Here is a 20,380-nt window from a genome sequence, read left to right as displayed (position 1 = left end):
GTGTTCGCTTCCTTTGTGTAATATTTCCGCCATGCAATATTTGTTTAAATTTAAATAACGAGACATGCTTTGGACTTGCGTAATACCGAGGGATTAAACAACTGTGATATATTGCATTACAATATCACCGAATCAAAAATATAAAACGCCTTGTATCCATTGGTTTATTTTGGCATATGATATGGATATTATTTACACCTGTAGTTACCTGTACAGGAACAGTGAAAGAATATGGTTTGGTGTATGTCTCGAGGCCACTAACTGTGGGCCCATGGGAAGTGGTTTCTCCTATGCCTCTATTTAGTGGACATCAGAGAGCCCAGTGATAAGGTCTGCTGTATTCCATCACATGATCGTATGAGGCAACTTAAAGTAAAACCCAAGAATAATCGGGAGTTTCTTTCATATACAGTGCCAAGTGGGCTTCGAAGAGATAAATAGATTTGCTGCCCCCAATCTGAAACAACAGAGATATCGATATTTCCTTTTCTTTCCTATCTTGCCCTTCCTGTCTATTTATTGTTTTCCACTCTTGGCGTTCCTCTTGATACCTATCTTCATATGACTCTGGCTGTTGCATGGACGTCAACAAAACAAACCAAATATTTTGTTTAGCATATCAATGAGTATAGCTGTATACGGAAATTTCATATTTCACTTTCACTTTTCAATAGTATTGTGATGTATAAATATATGGCAATCTTAATCCATTTTTTCTTTCTTATTTAAAAAATGATAATGATAAGAATAAACAGCCATTTCGAAACTCGTGACCTTCTTAAGAAAGTATTTTTATTTGTTGTCTCTCCGATGAATAACGACGATAAAATCGTTGTCATGTAGTTAAGTCATACTTTTTCGTTGTGATTAAATTAAATCTCGTGGACATGTTTAAAAAAGTAAATATGATGATACTCCAGAAAAGCTCTAGTAGTTAGCATCATTTCAATGATACATGGATTTTCTGAGTAATTTAAAAATTAATTGACAGGAAAATCTCAAGATAATGAACTATTTTACAGCATTTATTAATATTTTATTGCGTTTTATTGTTACGTAATCTGTTAGGTAAACTTCAGGTTTTTCCTAAACTAAGGTTTCGATAGTTGCGCCATAGATAGAGCATATTTTATCCTCTTTTGAAAAATTTGATTTGATTTTCAAATTTGATTTATGCAGTATCCAAAGCTCTCTATCAGTCTTCTGCCAGCAAATGCAGTATTCCTGACACAGCAGCTGCAGGTTATTTAAAGGTTTGTCGTTCAACAAAACATACAAATATTGATCTTCATCAGGAAGCCATAAATATGCGTAAATCGGAAACTAAGTAAACCGAAGGATGTTTATTTTTCAGAAATAAATCAAACATGAAATATCATAGCAAATTGTTTACACAGAAAAAGAAGTTCAGTCACATGCGAAGAAGAAATCAGCACTCGAAAAGTAAAAATATACAAATTTCGAATAATTTTTTGATAGAACGAAATTGATGAATTTATGAAAGTGGAAAGTTTTTCTTTTTTGAAATGCAATAAAGATTTAAGACTGATTTTTAAAATTACTTGAATGAAATGATTTTGACTTTCATTTTTCATATCTATGCCATGAGGTCGGCAAAGTCTTCAAATTCCACCTCCCCTCGGAGTTTGAAAGGTTGTTTTTGTAGGAGTTCCGACACAAGCGAGTACGTCTTAAGGTCTGCAACGGTTCCACAACCAGGAGCCAGGCTTTGTACCCGAGGTAACATACAGCGGATTGCAGCTTTGCTTTGACTTTGTTAGACAAAAGAAGAAGAGAGAGGGGAAAAAGGATAATTTTACTCGTGTAAATGTCTTGTAGCTTCAGTTATGAAATGTTTACGTAAAAATCAAACAGCGGTGAGATTTGTCAACATGTTACCTGGTATACGAAATATTTATCAAAAGTGCAATTAAATGAAAAAAAGACAGATGATCTATTAATTAAAGAAATATATTTCCTTTTATTGGAGCTTTTGACACTGCGATTATATACAATCTGGAGCTGAGTCAGATTGGTAGCCAAACTGATGCTTACATGTTTTTTGTTTCCATGTCAGTTTCCAACGTCCGTTCAGGATACAAAGGAACAGCAACGTCAAACAGGGCATCCGTCTCACAGTCCGTCATTATGTTATTGTATGCGGATGAACATTCAATTGATTTATTCACCCGTACAAAGGATCCGAGAGCTAGAAAAATATAAATAATGAATAAATGAGCCCAACATCGAATTAATTCAGCACGTGTTCAAGTTTGGTCTCGGTTAGGCGCTTAGTTAAAGAACTAATGTTCACCAGCTACAAGGTTACAATAGGAACTTATGTTCACCAGCAACAACGTTAAAATGGGAACTAATGTTCACCAGCTACAAGGTTACAATAGGAACTAATGTTCACCAGCTACAAGGTTACAATGGGAACTAATGTTCACCAGCTACAAGGTTACCATGGGAACTAATGTTCACCAGATACAAGGTTACCATGGGAACTAATATTCACCAGCTACAAGGTTACCATGGGAACTAATGTTCACCAGCTACAAGTACAAAGTTACCATGGGAAATAATGTTCACCAGCTACAAGGTTAACATGGGAACTAATGTTCACCAGCTACAAGTACAAGGTTACAATGGGAACTAATGTTCACCAGCTACAACGTTACAATGGGAACTAATGTTCACCAGCTACAACGTTACAATGGGAACTAATGTTCACCAGCTACAAGGTTACAATAGGAACTAATGTTCACCAGCTACAAGGTTACAATGGAAACTATTGTTCACCAGCTACAAGGTTACCATGGGAACTAATGTTCACCAGATACAAGGTTACCATGGGAACTAATGTTCACCAGCTGCAAGTACAAGGTTACAATGGGAAATAATGTTCACCAGCTACAACGTTACAATGGTAAATAATGTTCACCGGCTACAAGTACAAGGTTACAATGGGAACTAATGTTCACCAGCTACAAGGTTACAATGGGAACTAATGTTCACCAGCTACAACGTTACAATGGGAACTAATGTTCACCAGTTACAAGGTTACATTCGGAACTAATGTTCACCAGATACAAGGTTACAATGGGAACTAATGTTCACCAGCTACAACGTTACAATAGGAACTAATGTTCACCAGTTACAAGGTTACAATGGGAACTAATGTTCACCAGCTACAAGGTTACCATGGGAACTAATGTTCACCAGATACAAGGTTACCATGGGAACTAATATTCACCAGCTACAAGGTTACCATGGGAAATAATGTTCACCAGCTACAAGTACAAAGTTACAATGGGAAATAATGTTCACCAGCTACAAGGTTACCATGGGAACTAATGTTCACCAGCTACAAGTACAAGGTTACAATGGGAACTAATGTTCACCAGCTACAACGTTACAATGGGAACTAATGTTCACCAGCTACAACGTTACAATGGGAACTAATGTTCACCAGCTACAAGGTTACAATAGGAACTAATGTTCACCAGCTACAAGGTTACAATGGAAACTAATGTTCACCAGCTACAAGGTTACCATGGGAACTAATGTTCACCAGATACAAGGTTACCATGGGAACTAATGTTCACCAGTTACAAGGTTACAATAGGAACTAATGTTCCTAATGTTCACCAGCTACAACGTTACAATGGTAACTAATGTTCACCAGCTACAACGTTACAATGGTAACTAATGTTCACCAGTTACAAGGTTACAATGGGAACTAATGTTCACCAGATACAAGGTTACAATGAGAACTAATATTCACCAGCTACAAGGTTACCATGGGAACTAATGTTCACCAGCTACAAGTACAAGGTTACAATGGGAAATAATGTTCACCAGCTACAAGGTTACAATGGGAACTAATGTTCACCAGCTACAACGTTACAATGGGAACTAATGTTCACCAGTTACAAGGTTACATTCGGAACTAATGTTCACCAGATACAAGAATACAATGGGAACTAATGTTCACCAGCTACAACGTTACAATAGGAACTAATGTTCACCAGTTACAAGGTTACAATGGGAACTAATGTTCACCAGCTACAACGTTACAATAGGAACTAATGGTCACCAGCTACAACGTTACAATGGGAACTAATGTTCACCAGCTACAAGGTTACAATAGGAACTAATGTTCACCAGTTACAACGTTACAATAGGAACTAATGTTCACCAGCTACAAGGTTACCATGGGAACTAATATTCACCAGCTACAAGGTTACCATGGGAACTAATGTTCACCAGCTACAAGTACAAGGTTAAAATGGGAAATAATGTTCACCAGCTACAAGGTTACAATGGGAACTAATGTTCACCAGCTACAAGGTTACAATGGAAACTAATGGTCACCAGCTACAACGTTACAATGGGAACTAATGTTCACCAGCTTCAACGTTACAATGGTAACTAATGTTCACCATCTATAAGTACAAGGTTACAATGGGAAATAATGTTCACCAGCTACAACGTTACAATGGTAACTAATGTTCACCAGCTACAAGTACAAGGTTACAATGGGAAATCATGTTCACCAGCTACAAGGTTACAATGGTAACTAATGTTCATCAGCTACAAGTACAAGGTTACAATGGGAACTAATGTTCACCAGATACAAGGTTACAATGGGAACTAATGTTCACCAGCTACAAGGTTACCACGGGAACTAATGTTCACCAGTTACAAGGTTACAATAGGAACTAATGTTCACCAGCTACAAGGTTACAATGGGAACTAATGTTCACCAGCTACAAGGTTACAATAGGAACTAATGTTCATCAGTTACAAGGTTACAATAGGAACTAATGGTCACCAGCTACAACGTTACAATGGGAACTAATGTTCACCAGCTACAAGGTTACAATAGGAACTAATGTTCACCAGTTACAACGTTACAATAGGAACTAATGTTCACCAGCTACAAGGTTACAATGGGAACTAATGTTCACCAGTTACAAGGTTACCATGGGAACTAATGTTCACCAGCTACAACGTTACAATAGGAACTAATGTTCACCAGATACAAGGTTACCATGGGAACTAATGTTCACCAGCTACAAGGTTACCATGGGAACTAATGTTCACCAGCTACAAGGTTACAATGGGAACTAATGTTCACCAGCTACAAGGTTACAATGGGAACTAATGTTCACCAGCTACAAGGTTACAATAGGAACGAACGTTCACCAGCTACAAGGTTACAATGGGAACTAATGTTCACCAGCTACAACATTACAATGGGAACTAATGTTCACCAGCTACAAGTACAAGGTTACAATGGGAAATAATGTTCACCAGCTACAAGGTTACCATGGGATCTAATGTTCACCAGCTACAAGGTTACAATGGGAACTAACGTTCACTAGCCACAACGTTACAATGAGAACTAATGTTCATCAGCTACAACGTTACAATGAGAACTAATGTTCACCAGCTACAACGTTACAATGATAACTAATGTTCACCAGCTACAACGTTACAATAAGAACTAACGTTCACTAGCCACAACGTTACAATGGGAACTAATGTTCACTAGCAACAAGGTTACAATGGGAACTAATGTTCACAAGATACAACGTTACAATAGGAACTAACGTTCACCAGCTACAACGTTACAATAGGAACGAACGTTCACTAGCCACAACGTTACAATGAGAACTAATGTTCACCAGCTACAACGTTACAATGGGAACTAATGTTCACCAGCTACAAGGTTACCATGGGAACTAATGTTCACCAGCTACAAGGTTACAATGGTAACTAATGTTCACCAGCTACAACGTTACAATAGGAACTAACGTTCACTAGCCACAACGTTACAATGGGAACTAATGTTCACTAGCAACAAGGTTACAATGGGAACTAATGTTCACAAGATACAACGTTACAATAGGAACTAACGTTCACCAGCTACAACGTTACAATAGGAACTAACGTTCACTAGCCACAACGTTACAATGAGAACTAATGTTCACCAGCTACAACGTTACAATGGGAACTAATGTTCACCAGCTACAAGGTTACAATGGTAACTAATGTTCACCAGCTACAAGGTTACAATGGTAACTAATGTTCACCAGCTACAACGTTACAATAGGAACTAACGTTCACTAGCCACAACGTTACAATGGGAACTAATGTTCACTAGCAACAAGGTTACAATGGGAACTAATGTTCACAAGATACAACGTTACAATAGGAACTAACGTTCACCAGCTACAACGTTACAATAGGAACGAACGTTCACTAGCCACAACGTTACAATGAGAACTAATGTTCATCAGCTACAACGTTACAATGGGAACTAATGTTCACCAGCTACAAGGTTACAATGGTAACTAATGTTCACCAGCTACAAGGTTACAATGGTAACTAATGTTCACCAGCTACAACGTTACAATAGGAACTAACGTTCACTAGCCACAACGTTACAATGAGAACTAATGTTCACCAGCTACAAGGTTAGAATGGTAACTAATCTTCACCAGCTACAAGGTTACAATGGGAACTAATGTTCACCAGCTACAAGGTTACAATGGGAACTAACGTTCACCAGCTACAAGGTTACAATGGGAACTAACGTTCACCAGATACAAGGTTACAATGGGAACTAACGTTCACCAGCTACAACGTTACAATAGGAACTAATGTTCACAAGATACAACGTTACAATGGGAACTAATGTTCACCAGCTACAAGGTTAGAATGGTAACTAATCTTCATCAGCTACAACGTTACAATGGGAACTAATGTTCACCAGCTACAAGGTTAGAATGGTAACTAATCTTCACCAGCTACAAGGTTACAATGGGAACTAATGTTCACCAGCTACAAGGTTACAATGGGAACTAATGTTCACAAGATACAACGTTACAATAGGAACTAATGGTCACCAGCTACAACGTTACAATAGGAACTAATGGTCACCAGCTACAACGTTACAATGGGAACTAATGGTCACCAGATACAAGGTTACAATAGGAACTAATGTTCATCAGCTACAACGTTACCATGGGAACTAATGTTCACCAGATACAAGGCTACAATGGGAACTAATGTTCACCAGTTACAAGGTTACAATGGGAACTAATGTGCACCAGCTTCAAGGTTACAATGGAAACAGATGGTACGCCAGCTACAGGAATAGTACTGATCTTCCAGACAAGTTGTCCTCCATCAATATTCTTTAAAATGATATACAAAGTTAGACGACGGAGAAAGTCATACTGTTTAAGTAAAATAGTTCACTATATATGCTCTTTTAAAACAATTAAGTTGACAAAAAGATATAAAATTTGATGACATACCATTTTTGGTTAGTTCAGTCAAGTCGCCATTTTGATGACAGATGACGCCACTTGGTTCAATAATGCTCCTTATCTTGTGTGGGTGTGGACATGCGGTCTCTGCTTGTGTAAGCAGCCAATCAAGCGTCAGGGATTTACTTCTGTTTGTAACAATGTAAAACACAAGGATGAAAACGAATCCTATCATGCAAAAAGGTGATAAATGATTTTTATATCTGAATTAGTCTCCGTTAGTTCGTTTAAACTGTACCAGTCTGAATACCGACACTATGTATTTACTTTTACTTTTAGCAATATGTGATGGTATTCTGAAACATCTTTCTGTTATCTACTTTTAATCATTTACCTCTCCGACAGATATCATACTCTACCGACACATGTCTCTCCTAGAGAAAAATATATCACACTCTACCGACACATGTCTCTCCTAGAGAAAAATATATCACACTCTACCGACACATGTCTCTCCTAGAGAAAAATATATCACACTCTACCGACACATGTCTCTCCTAGAGAAAAATATATCACACTCTACCGACACATGTCTCTCCTAGAGAAAAATATATCACACTCTACCGACACATGTCTCTCCTAGAGAAAAATATATCACACTCTACCGACACATGTCTCTCCTAGAGAAAAATATATCACACTCTACCGACACATGTCTCTCCTAGAGAAAAATATATCACACTCTACCGACACATGTCTCTCCTAGAGAAAAATATATCACACTCTACCGACACATGTCTCTCCTAGAGAAACACTTGTATATCACACTCTACCGACACATGTCTCTCCTAGAGAAACACTTGTATATCACACTCTACCGACACATGTCTCTCTCAGAGAAAAATATATCACACTCTACCGACACATGTCTCTCCTAGAGAAAAATACATCACACTCTACCAACACATGTCTCTCCTAGAGAAAAATATATTACACTCTACCGACACATGTCTCTCCTAGAGAAAAATATATCACACTCTACCGACACATGTCTCTCCTAGAGAAAAATATATCACACTCTACCGACACATGTCTCTCCTAGAGAAAAATATATCACACTCTACCGACACATGTCTCTCCTAGAGAAAAATATATCACACTCTACCGACACATGTCTCTCCTAGAGAAAAATATATCACACTCTACCGACACATGTCTCTCCTAGAGAAACACTTGTATATCACACTCTACCGACACATGTCTCTCCTAGAGAAAAATATATCACACTCTACCGACACATGTCTCTCCTAGAGAAAAATATATCACACTCTACCAACACATGTCTCTCCTAGAGAAAAATATATTACACTCTACCGACACATGTCTCTCCTAGAGAAAAATATATCACACTCTACCTCTCCTAGACACATGTCTCTCCTAGAGAAAAATATATCACACTCTACCGACACATGTCTCTCCTAGAGAAAAATATATCACACTCTACCGACACATGTCTCTCCTAGAGAAAAATATATCACACTCTACCAACACATGTCTCTCCTAGAGAAAAATATATTACACTCTACCAACACATGTCTCTCCTAGAGAAAAATATATTACACTCTACCGACACATGTCTCTCCTAGAGAAAAATATATCACACTCTACCGACACATGTCTCTCCTAGAGAAAAATATATCACACTCTACCGACACATGTCTCTCCTAGAGAAAAATATATCACACTCTACCGACACATGTCTCTCCTAGAGAAAAATATATCACACTCTACCGACACATGTCTCTCTTAGAGAAAAATATATCACACTCTACCGACACATGTCTCTCCTAGAGAAAAATATATCACACTCTACCGACACATGTCTCTCCTAGAGAAAAATATATCACACTCTACCGACACATGTCTCTCTCAGAGAAAAATATATCACACTCTACCGACACATGTCTCTCCTAGAGAAAAATATATCACACTCTACCGACACATGTCTCTCCTAGAGAAAAATATATCACACTCTACCGACACATGTCTCTCCTAGAGAAAAATATATCACACTCTACCGACACATGTCTCTCCTAGAGAAAAATATATCACACTCTACCGACACATGTCTCTCCTAGAGAAAAATATATCACACTCTACCGACACATGTCTCTCCTAGAGAAAAATATATCACACTCTACCGACACATGTCTCTCCTAGAGAAAAATATATCACACTCTACCGACACATGTCTCTCCTAGAGAAAAATATATCACACTCTACCGACACATGTCTCTCCTAGAGAAACACTTGTATATCACACTCTACCGACACATGTCTCTCTCAGAGAAAAATATATCACACTCTACCGACACATGTCTCTCCTAGAGAAAAATATATCACACTCTACCGACACATGTCTCTCCTAGAGAAAAATATATCACACTCTACCGACACATGTCTCTCCTAGAGAAAAATATATCACACTCTACCGACACATGTCTCTCCTAGTGAAAAATATATCACACTCTACCGACACATGTCTCTCCTAGAGAAAAATATATCACACTCTACCGACACATGTCTCTCCTAGAGAAAAATATATCACACTCTACCGACACATGTCTCTCCTAGAGAAAAATATATCACACTCTACCGACACATGTCTATCCTAGAGAAAAATATATCACACTCTACCGACACATGTCTCTCCTACACACTCTACCGACACATGTCTCTCCTAGAGAAAAATATATCACACTCTACCGACACATGTCTCTCCTAGTGAAAAATATATCACACTCTACCGACACATGTCTCTCCTAGAGAAAAATATATCACACTCTACCGACACATGTCTCTCCTAGAGAAAAATATATCACACTCTACCGACACATGTCTCTCCTAGAGAAAAATATATCACACTCTACCGACACATGTCTCTCCTAGAGAAAAATATATCACACTCTACCGACACATGTCTCTCCTAGAGAAAAATATATCACACTCTACCGACACATGTCTCTCCTAGAGAAAAATATATCACACTCTACCGACACATGTCTCTCCTAGAGAAAAATATATCACACTCTACCGACACATGTCTCTCCTAGAGAAAGATATATCACACTCTACCGACACATGTCTCTCCTAGAGAAAAATATATCACACTCTACCGACACATGTCTCTCCTAGTGAAAAATATATCACACTCTACCGACACATGTCTCTCCTAGAGAAAAATATATCACACTCTACCGACACATGTCTCTCCTAGAGAAAAATATATCACAGTCTACCGACACATGTCTCTCCTAGAGTAAAATATATCACACTCTACCGACACATGTCTCTCCTAGAGAAAAATATATCACACTCTACACAGTCTACCGACACATGTCTCTCCTAGTGAAAATATATCACACTCTACCGACACATGTCTCTCCTAGAGAAAAATATATCACACTCTACCGACACATGTCTCTCCTAGAGAAAAATATATCACACTCTACCGACACATGTCTCTCACACTCTACCGACACATGTCTCTCCTAGAGAAAAATATATCACACTCTACCGACACATGTCTCTCCTAGAGAAAAATATATCACACTCTACCGACACATGTCTCTCCTAGAGAAAAATATATCACACTCTACCGACACATGTCTCTCCTAGAGAAAAATATATCACACTCTACCGACACATGTCTCTCCTAGAGAAAAATATATCACACTCTACCGACACATGTCTCTCCTAGAGAAAAATATATCACACTCTACCGACACATGTCTCTCCTAGAGAAAAATATATCACACTCTACCGACACATGTCTCTCCTATATATCACACTCTACCGACACATGTCTCTCCTAGAGAAAAATATATCACACTCTACCGACACATGTCTCTCTTAGAGAAATATATCACACTCTACCGACACATGTCTCTCCTAGAGAAAAATATATCACACTCTACCGACACATGTCTCTCCTAGAGAAAAATATATCACACTCTACCGACACATGTCTCTCCTAGAGAAAAATATATCACACTCTACCGACACATGTCTCTCCTAGAGAAAAATATATCACACTCTACCGACACATGTCTCTCCTAGAGAAAAATATATCACACTCTACCGACACATGTCTCTCCTAGAGAAAAATATATCACACTCTACCGACACATGTCTCTCCTAGAGAAAAATATATCACACTCTACCGACACATGTCTCTCCTAGAGAAAAATATATCACACTCTACCGACACATGTCTCTCCTATATATCACACTCTACCGACACATGTCTCTCCTAGAGAAAAATATATCACACTCTACCGACACATGTCTCTCCTAGAGAAAAATATATCACACTCTACCGACACATGTCTCTCCTAGAGAAAAATATATCACACTCTACCGACACATGTCTCTCCTAGAGAAAAATATATCACACTCTACCGACACATGTCTCTCCTAGAGAAAAATATATCACACTCTACCGACACATGTCTCTCCTAGAGAAAAAATAGAATAACACAAACAAACGAAACAACACTCACAGAGAGAAAAATATATCACACTCTACCGACACATGTCTCTCCTAGAGAAAAATATATCACACTCTACCGACACATGTCTCTCTTAGCGAAAAATATATCACACTCTACCGACACATGTCTCTCTCAGAGAAAAATATATCACACTCTACCGACACATGTCTCTCCTAGAGAAAAATATATCACACTCTACCGACACATGTCTGTCCTAGTGAAAAATATATCACACTCTACCGACACATGTCTCTCCTAGTGAAAAATATATCACACTCTACCGACACATGTCTCTCCTAGAGAAAAATATATCACACTCTACCGACACATGTCTCTCCTAGAGAAAAATATATCACACTCTACCGACACATGTCTCTCCTAGAGAAAAATATATCACACTCTACCGGCACATGTCTGTCCTAGAGAAAAATATATCACACTCTACCGACACATGTCTCTCCTAGAGAAAAATATATCACACTCTACCGACACATGTCTCTCCTAGAGAAAAATATATCACACTCTACCGGCACATGTCTCTCCTAGAGAAACACTTGTATATCACACTCACCGACACATGTCTCTCCTAGAGAAAAATATATCACACTCTACCGACACATGTCTCTCCTAGAGAAAAATATATCACACTCTACCGACACATGTCTCTCCTAGAGAAAAATATATCACACTCTACCGACACATGTCTCTCCTAGAGAAAAATATATCACACTCTACCGACACATGTCTCTCCTAGAGAAAAATATATCACACTCTACCGACACATGTCTCTCCTAGAGAAAAATATATCACACTCTACCGACACATGTCTCTCCTAGAGAAAAATATATCACACTCTACCGACACATGTCTCTCCTAGAGAAACACTTGTATATCACACTCACCGACACATGTCTATCCTAGAGAAAAATATATCATACTCTACCGACACATGTCTCTCCTAGAGAAAAATATATCACACTCTACCGACACATGTCTCTCCTAGTGAAAAATATATCACACTCTACCGACAAATGTCTCCCCTAGAGATGTCTCTCTAACGGACAGATCACAATCGATCGACTAGTCTTATTGTAGATTTCCTTGGTCTTGTCCTACGGACAAACTCTGATAACACAACCTTTAAGACTTAACCCATACCAACGGGACATGTCTTCTAAGGATACAATCAGCTCACCACTTTGAACCGCATTCTCATGTTGTACAGAAGATCACAACCAAACAAGACAACAGCTCACCATCTGAAGTCGTAACCCTTTTTCAATCGTTCAAAATTTATGACATTTTAACATGAACAATTTCTCAATGATGCAAGTTGTACAACCCCAGTCTCGATCATTATCCAGCCTCTCGGCCGTTTCAGTAAACTTCATTTTACTGAAACAGCAGAGATACAGTTGAACAACACTAGTCCAACACTTACCTACATCGATCTCCCAGCAGGATCAGCAAGTCTTCTTTGCTGAGGATGTCGTTGAGATCGATCTCCAGAAGTCTCATGAACTCACTGAATGGTCTGTTCTCAACAGACTTTTCATTTAGGCCGTATACCAAGGCCAGGCTCGTTGTGTCGTCACAATATCGCTCACTGAGAGGAATTGAGGTGACTACACCTAAAAATTAGAATTTAAAAAAAAAATAAAAAAAAACATTATTCCTTATTAGTTTATAGATCATTAGAAACAACAAGAATATACTGACAACCGTAATACAATCTAAAATCTATTAAAAGAAGAGATAGCATCTTCTTCATCATCGATAAACATACACACTAGATATACCAATAAAATGATGATAATAAAACATTTTACAATGCAATGAAATACATTACCGTTAACTATGGTTTGACCGCAAAAACGACACGAGAAAATAAATCCGAGATGCTTTAAATACGTACCAATCAAAAATGCTGCAATGAAAATCATGTTGTAGTTCAAAACGTCGTCGTCTGCTGCTGTAGCGTCAACTGTCTGTTTCTGTCACAGCTTGCCGTGTAGATAAAGTACAGTTTATGTAACACAGCATCAATTTATATCGAATGAAATTTGCCTAGTCGAGACCACGATTAAAATACGTGGGCCTGCGGCCTAAATATCAAAATACAAATTAGTAGTTTTAAATGACAAACTAAGTACATGATGAACGAAATTCGCTGTATGATTGATGCAATTAGCGAGAAAATTGTTTTTTGAGCGATCAACTGACAAAAATGGTAACTAGATTTTGATTGATATTGTATTTGGCTGTAATATATTTTTTGACGTTCCATTTCATTTGTTTTTATATTTGCTAAGATAAATAATAGTAATTAACTTTTGAGTATAAAGGAAAATATATTTTCTAATTTCCAAAGTATATTATATACGCGAAACAATTTCGAATGGAAAACCAGATTTTTTCCGAGGAATTACTCTCCTACATCGAATCACACACAAAAACAGATAATAACCACAAATATGTATAACGACATACGGACTAAGTAAATGATAGAAGAGAACGAAAGAGAATGACTGTGTTTCGTAATGTACGGAATGGTTTAGCTATAAGTCTATTACGGCTATTGTTAACATGATTCAAAACCACATTAGGGACGCACGGTGCAAAATTATCTTGAATTCGACACGCCCAATTTTTCTTTTACGATTTTGTTCAAATTCAAAAGTTGCTGTCTCCTTACAGATATTCTTTCTAAAACTGGTGCAATCTACCGAAGATCGGTGACATTTCTTGTCTAGTTTGGTTTATGTTCGGCTTGTGCCATCGATGACGTATGCTTTAGTAGACAAGTATTATACGGGATGGTCAACAGATGTGTCAGTCCCCAGCGGTAGCTATGTCTAATACGAGTTGGTCAACAGATATGTCAGCCCCCCTGTGGTAGCAATGTATTATACGGGTTGGTCAACAGCTGTGTCAGTCCCCTGTGATCTATGTATTATACGGGATGGCCAACAGATATGTCAGTCCCCTGTGATCTATGTATTATACGGGATGGCCAATTGATATGTCAGTCCCCTGTGATCTATGTATTATACGGGATGGCCAACAGATATGTCAGTCCCCTGTGATCTATGTATTATACGGGATGGCCAACAGATATGTCAGTCCCCTGTGATCTATGTATTATACGGGATGGCCAACATATGTGTCAGTCGCCTGTGATGGTTTAGTACTGTAGCTATATATATTATACATGATGGTAAGTAGATGTATCAGTCCCCTGTGGTAGCTATGTATTATACGGGATGGTAAGTAGATATATCAGTCCCCTGTGCTATCTATGTATTATACATGATGGTAAGTAGATATGTCAGTCCCCTGTGGTAGCTATGTATTATACAGGATGGTAAGTAGATGTGTCAGTCCCCTGTGGTAGCTATGTTTTATACGGGATGGTAAGTAGATGTATCAGTCCCCTGTGGTAGCTAAGTATTATACGGGATGGTAAGTAGATGTGTCAGTCCCCTGTGACAGCTATGTATTATACGGGACGGTCCCCTGTGATAACTTAGTACTGTCGTTGTAATGGTAATATCCTATTTAAAGGACTGTTAATATAAACATACAGATATATTGTTACCGTTCGAAGATTTGAAGATACTGGTACATATGAAATCCACTGTTATTTGTGTGCTGTAATTGTTATTAATAGGCTTTTATTGTATGGAAATACATTTCAATGTATAATAATGTCTTTAATATATATAGTCATATACATTTAATAACGTTCTGTAATACATGTATGAAGATGTTGGTTTACCTGAAGTATATTATTACTTGTGTACTGTAACTACTACCTAGACTGTCCCTGTCTAGTAACACATATAGACATGTCTATTTCTGTACTGTAACTACTACCTAGACTGTCCCTGTCTAGTAACACATATAGACATGTCTATTTATGTACTGTAACTACTACCTATAGACATGTCTATTTATGTACTGTAACTACTACCTATAGACTGTTACTGTCTAGTAACACACATAGACATGTCTATTTATGTACTGTAACTACTACCTATAGACATGTCTATTTATGTACTGTAACTACTACGTATAGACTGTTACTGTCTAGTAACACATATAGACATGTCTATTTATGTACTGTAACTACTACCTATATACTGTCACTGTCTAGTAACACATATAGACATGTCTATTTATGTACTGTAACTACTACCTATAGACTGTTACTGTCTAGTAACACATATAGACATGTCTATTATGTACTGTAACTACTACCTATAGACTGTCCCTGTCTAGTAACACATATAGACATGTCTATTTATGTACTGTAACTACTACCTATATACTGTCACTGTCTAGTAACACATATAGACATGTCTGTTTATGTACTGTTACTACTACCTATAGAGTGTCTATTGTCTGTAACACATATAGACATGTCTATTTATGTACTGTATTTACTGTACTACCTATAGACTGTTACTGTCTAGTAACACATATAGACATGTCTATTTATGTACTGTAACTACTACCTATAGACTGTCACTGTCTAGTAACACGTATAGACATGTCTATTTATGTACTGTAACTACTACCTATAGACATGTCTATTTATGTACTGTAACTACTACGTATAGACTGTTACTGTCTAGTAACACATATAGACATGTCTATTTATGTACTGTAACTACTACCTATAGACATGTCTATTTATGTACTGTAACTACTACCTATAGACTGTCACTGTCTAGTAACACATATAGACATGTCTATTATGTACTGTAACTACTACCTATAGACTGTCCCTGTCTAGTAACACATATAGACATGTCTATTTATGTACTGTAACTACTACCTATAGACTGTCTCTGTCTAGTAACACATATAGACATGTCTATTTATGTACTGTAACTACTACCTATATACTGTCACTGTCTAGTAACACATATAGACATGTCTATTTATGTACTGTAACTACTACCTATAGACTGTTACTGTCTAGTAACACATATAGACATGTCTATTTATGTACTGTAACTACTACCTAGACTGTCCCTGTCTAGTAACACGTATAGACATGTCTATTTATGTACTGTAACTACTACCTATAGACTGTTACTGTCTAGTAACACATATAGACATGTCTATTTATGTACTGTAACTACTACCTATAGACATGTCTATTTATGTACTGTAACTACTACCTATAGACTGTTACTGTCTAGTAACACATATAGACATGTCTATTTATGTACTGTAACTACTACCTATCCTATAGACTGTCACTGTCTAGTAACACATATAGACATGTCTGTTTATGTACTGTTACTACTACCTATAGACTGTCTCTGTCTAGTAACACATATAGACATGTCTATTTATGTACTGTAACTACTACCTATAGACATGTCTATTTATGTACTGTAACTACTACCTATAGACTGTCCCTGTCTAGTAACACGTATAGACATGTCTATTTATGTACTGTAACTACTACCTATAGACTGTCTACTGTCTATTATAGACATGTCTACTGTAAACTACTACCTATAGACTGTCTACTGTCTAGTAACACATATAGACATGTCTATTTATGTACTGTAACTACTACCTATAGACATGTCTATTTATGTACTGTAACACATATAGACATGTCTATTTATGTACTGTAACTACTACCTATATAGACTGTCTATTGTCTGTAGTAACACATATAGACATGTCTATTTATGTACTGTAACTACTACCTATAGACATGTCTATTTATGTACTGTAACTACTACCTATAGACATGTCTATTTATGTACTGTAACTACTACCTATAGACATGTCTATTTATGTACTGTAACTACTACCTATAGACATGTCTATTTATGTACTGTAACTACTACCTATAGACATGTCTATTTATGTACTGTAACTACTACGTATAGACTGTCACTGTCTAGTAACACATATAGACATGTCTGTTTATGTACTGTTACTACTACCTATAGACTGTCTAGTGTCTATTTATGTACTGTAACTACTACCTATAGACATGTCTATTTATGTACTGTAACTACTACCTATAGACTGTCATGTCTATTATATGTCTATTTATGTACTGTAACTACTACCTATAGACTGTCACTAGTAACACGTATAGACATGTCTATTTATGTACTGTAACTACTACCTATAGACTGTTACTGTCTAGTAACACATATAGACATGTCTATTTATGTACTGTAACTACTACCTATAGACTGTCACTGTGTAGTAACACGTATAGACATGTCTATTTATGTACTGTAACTACTACCTATAGACTGTCACTGTCTAGTAACACATATAGACATGTCTATTTATGTACTGTAACTACTACATTTATGTACTGTAACTACTACCTATAGACTGTCACTGTCTAGTAACACATATAGACATGTCTATTTATGTACTGTAACTACTAATAGACTATAGTAACACATATAGACTGTCTATTTATGTACTAGTAACACATATAGACATGTCTATTTATGTACTGTAACTACTACCTATAGACTGTCACTGTCTAGTAACACATATAGACATGTCTATTTATGTACTGTAACTACTACCTATAGACTGTCACTGTCTAGTAACACATATAGACATGTCTATTTATGTACTGTAACTACTACCTATATAGTCTACACATGTCTATTTATGTACTGTAACTACACCTATAGACATGTCTATTTATGTACATGTCTATTTATGTACTAACTACTACCTATAGACTGTCACTGTCTAGTAACACATATAGACATGTCTATTTATGTACTGTCTATTTATTTATGTACTGTAACTACTACCTATAGACATGTCTATTTATGTACCGTAACTACTACCTATAGACATGTCTATTTATGTACTGTAACTACTACTTATAGACATGTCTATTTATGTACTGTAACTACTACCTATAGACATGTCTATTTATGTACTGTAACTACTACACATATAGACATGTCTACTGTACTATAGTAACTACATAGACTGTCTATAACACATATAGACATGTCTATTTATGTACTGTAACTACTACCTATAGACTGTCACTGTCTAGTAACACATATAGACATGTCTATTTATGTACTGTAACTACTACCTATCCTATAGACTGTCACTGTCTAGTAACACATATAGACATGTCTATTATGTACTGTAACTACTACCTATAGACTGTCCCTGTCTAGTAACACATATAGACATGTCTATTTATGTACTGTAACTACTACCTATAGACATGTCTATTTATGTACTGTAACCTATAGACTGTCACTGTCTAGTAACACATATAGACATGTCTATTTATGTACTGTAACTACTACCTATAGACTGTCAGTAACACATATAGACATGTCTATTTATGTACTGTAACTACTACCTATAGACATGTCTACTGTACTGTAACACATATAGACATGTCTATTTATGTACTGTAACTACTACCTATAGACTGTCACTGTCTAGTAACACATATAGACATATAGACTATTTATTTATGTACTGTAACTACTACCTATAGACTGTCACTGTCTAGTAACACATATAGACATGTCTATTTATGTACTGTAACTACTACCTATAGACTGTCACTGTCTAGTAACACATATAGACATGTCTATTTATGTACTGTAACTACTACATAGACATGTCTATTATAGACATGTCTATTTATGTACTGTAACTACTACCTATAGACTGTCTACTGTCTAGTAACACATATAGACATGTCTATTTATGTACTGTAACTACTACCTATAGACATGTCTATTTATGTACTGTAACTACTACCTATAGACTGTCACTGTCTAGTAACACATATAGACATGTCTATTTATGTACTGTAACTACTACCTATAGACATGTCTATTTATGTACTGTAACTACTACCTATAGACATGTCTATTTATGTACTGTAACTACTACCTATAGACATGTCTATTTATGTACTGTAACTACTACCTATAGACTGTCACTGTCTAGTAACACATATAGACATGTCTATTTATGTACTGTAACTACTACCTATAGACTGTCACTGTCTAGTAACACATATAGACATGTCTATTTATGTACTGTAACTACTACCTATAGACATGTCTATTTATGTACTGTAACTACTACGTATAGACATGTCTATTTATGTACTGTAACTACTACCTATAGACTGTTACTGTCTAGTAACACATATAGACATGTCTATTTATGTACTGTAACTACTACCTATAGACTGTCACTGTCTAGTAACACATATAGACATGTCTATTTATGTACTGTAACTACTACCTATAGACATGTCTATTTATGTACTGTAACTACTACCTATATGACTGTAACTATGTCTATTACTATATAGTACATGTCTATTTATGTACTGTAACTACTACCTATAGACTGTTACTGTCTAGTAACACATATAGACATGTCTATTTATGTACTGTAACTACTACCTATAGACATGTCTATTTATGTACTGTAACTACTACCTATAGACATGTCTATTTATGTACTGTAACTACTACCTATAGA

General features: G+C 36.6%; 1 protein-coding gene across 1 annotated transcript; it reads right to left on the bottom strand.

Annotated features, from left to right (window-relative positions):
• Window positions 1-1,009: 1,009 nt before the first annotated feature.
• LOC132563102 (uncharacterized) lies at window positions 1,010-13,830 on the bottom strand. Its single transcript, XM_060227862.1, has 5 exons — window positions 13,752-13,830; window positions 13,278-13,467; window positions 7,332-7,471; window positions 2,056-2,209; window positions 1,010-1,772 (listed from the first exon to the last, which is right to left on the bottom strand). Exons 1-5 carry the CDS (start codon window positions 13,777-13,779, stop codon window positions 1,598-1,600), a joined length of 687 nt encoding a protein of 228 aa, XP_060083845.1. The 5' UTR covers window positions 13,780-13,830; the 3' UTR covers window positions 1,010-1,597.
• Window positions 13,831-20,380: the final 6,550 nt, after the last annotated feature.

The sequence above is a fragment of the Ylistrum balloti genome, unplaced genomic scaffold, assembly GCF_031769215.1.
Source record: "Ylistrum balloti isolate Yb309-2 unplaced genomic scaffold, AGI_CSIRO_Ybal_v1 Utg371582, whole genome shotgun sequence".
NCBI lineage: Eukaryota > Metazoa > Mollusca > Bivalvia > Pectinida > Pectinidae > Ylistrum > Ylistrum balloti.
This window is presented reverse-complemented; position numbering and strand designations above follow the sequence as displayed.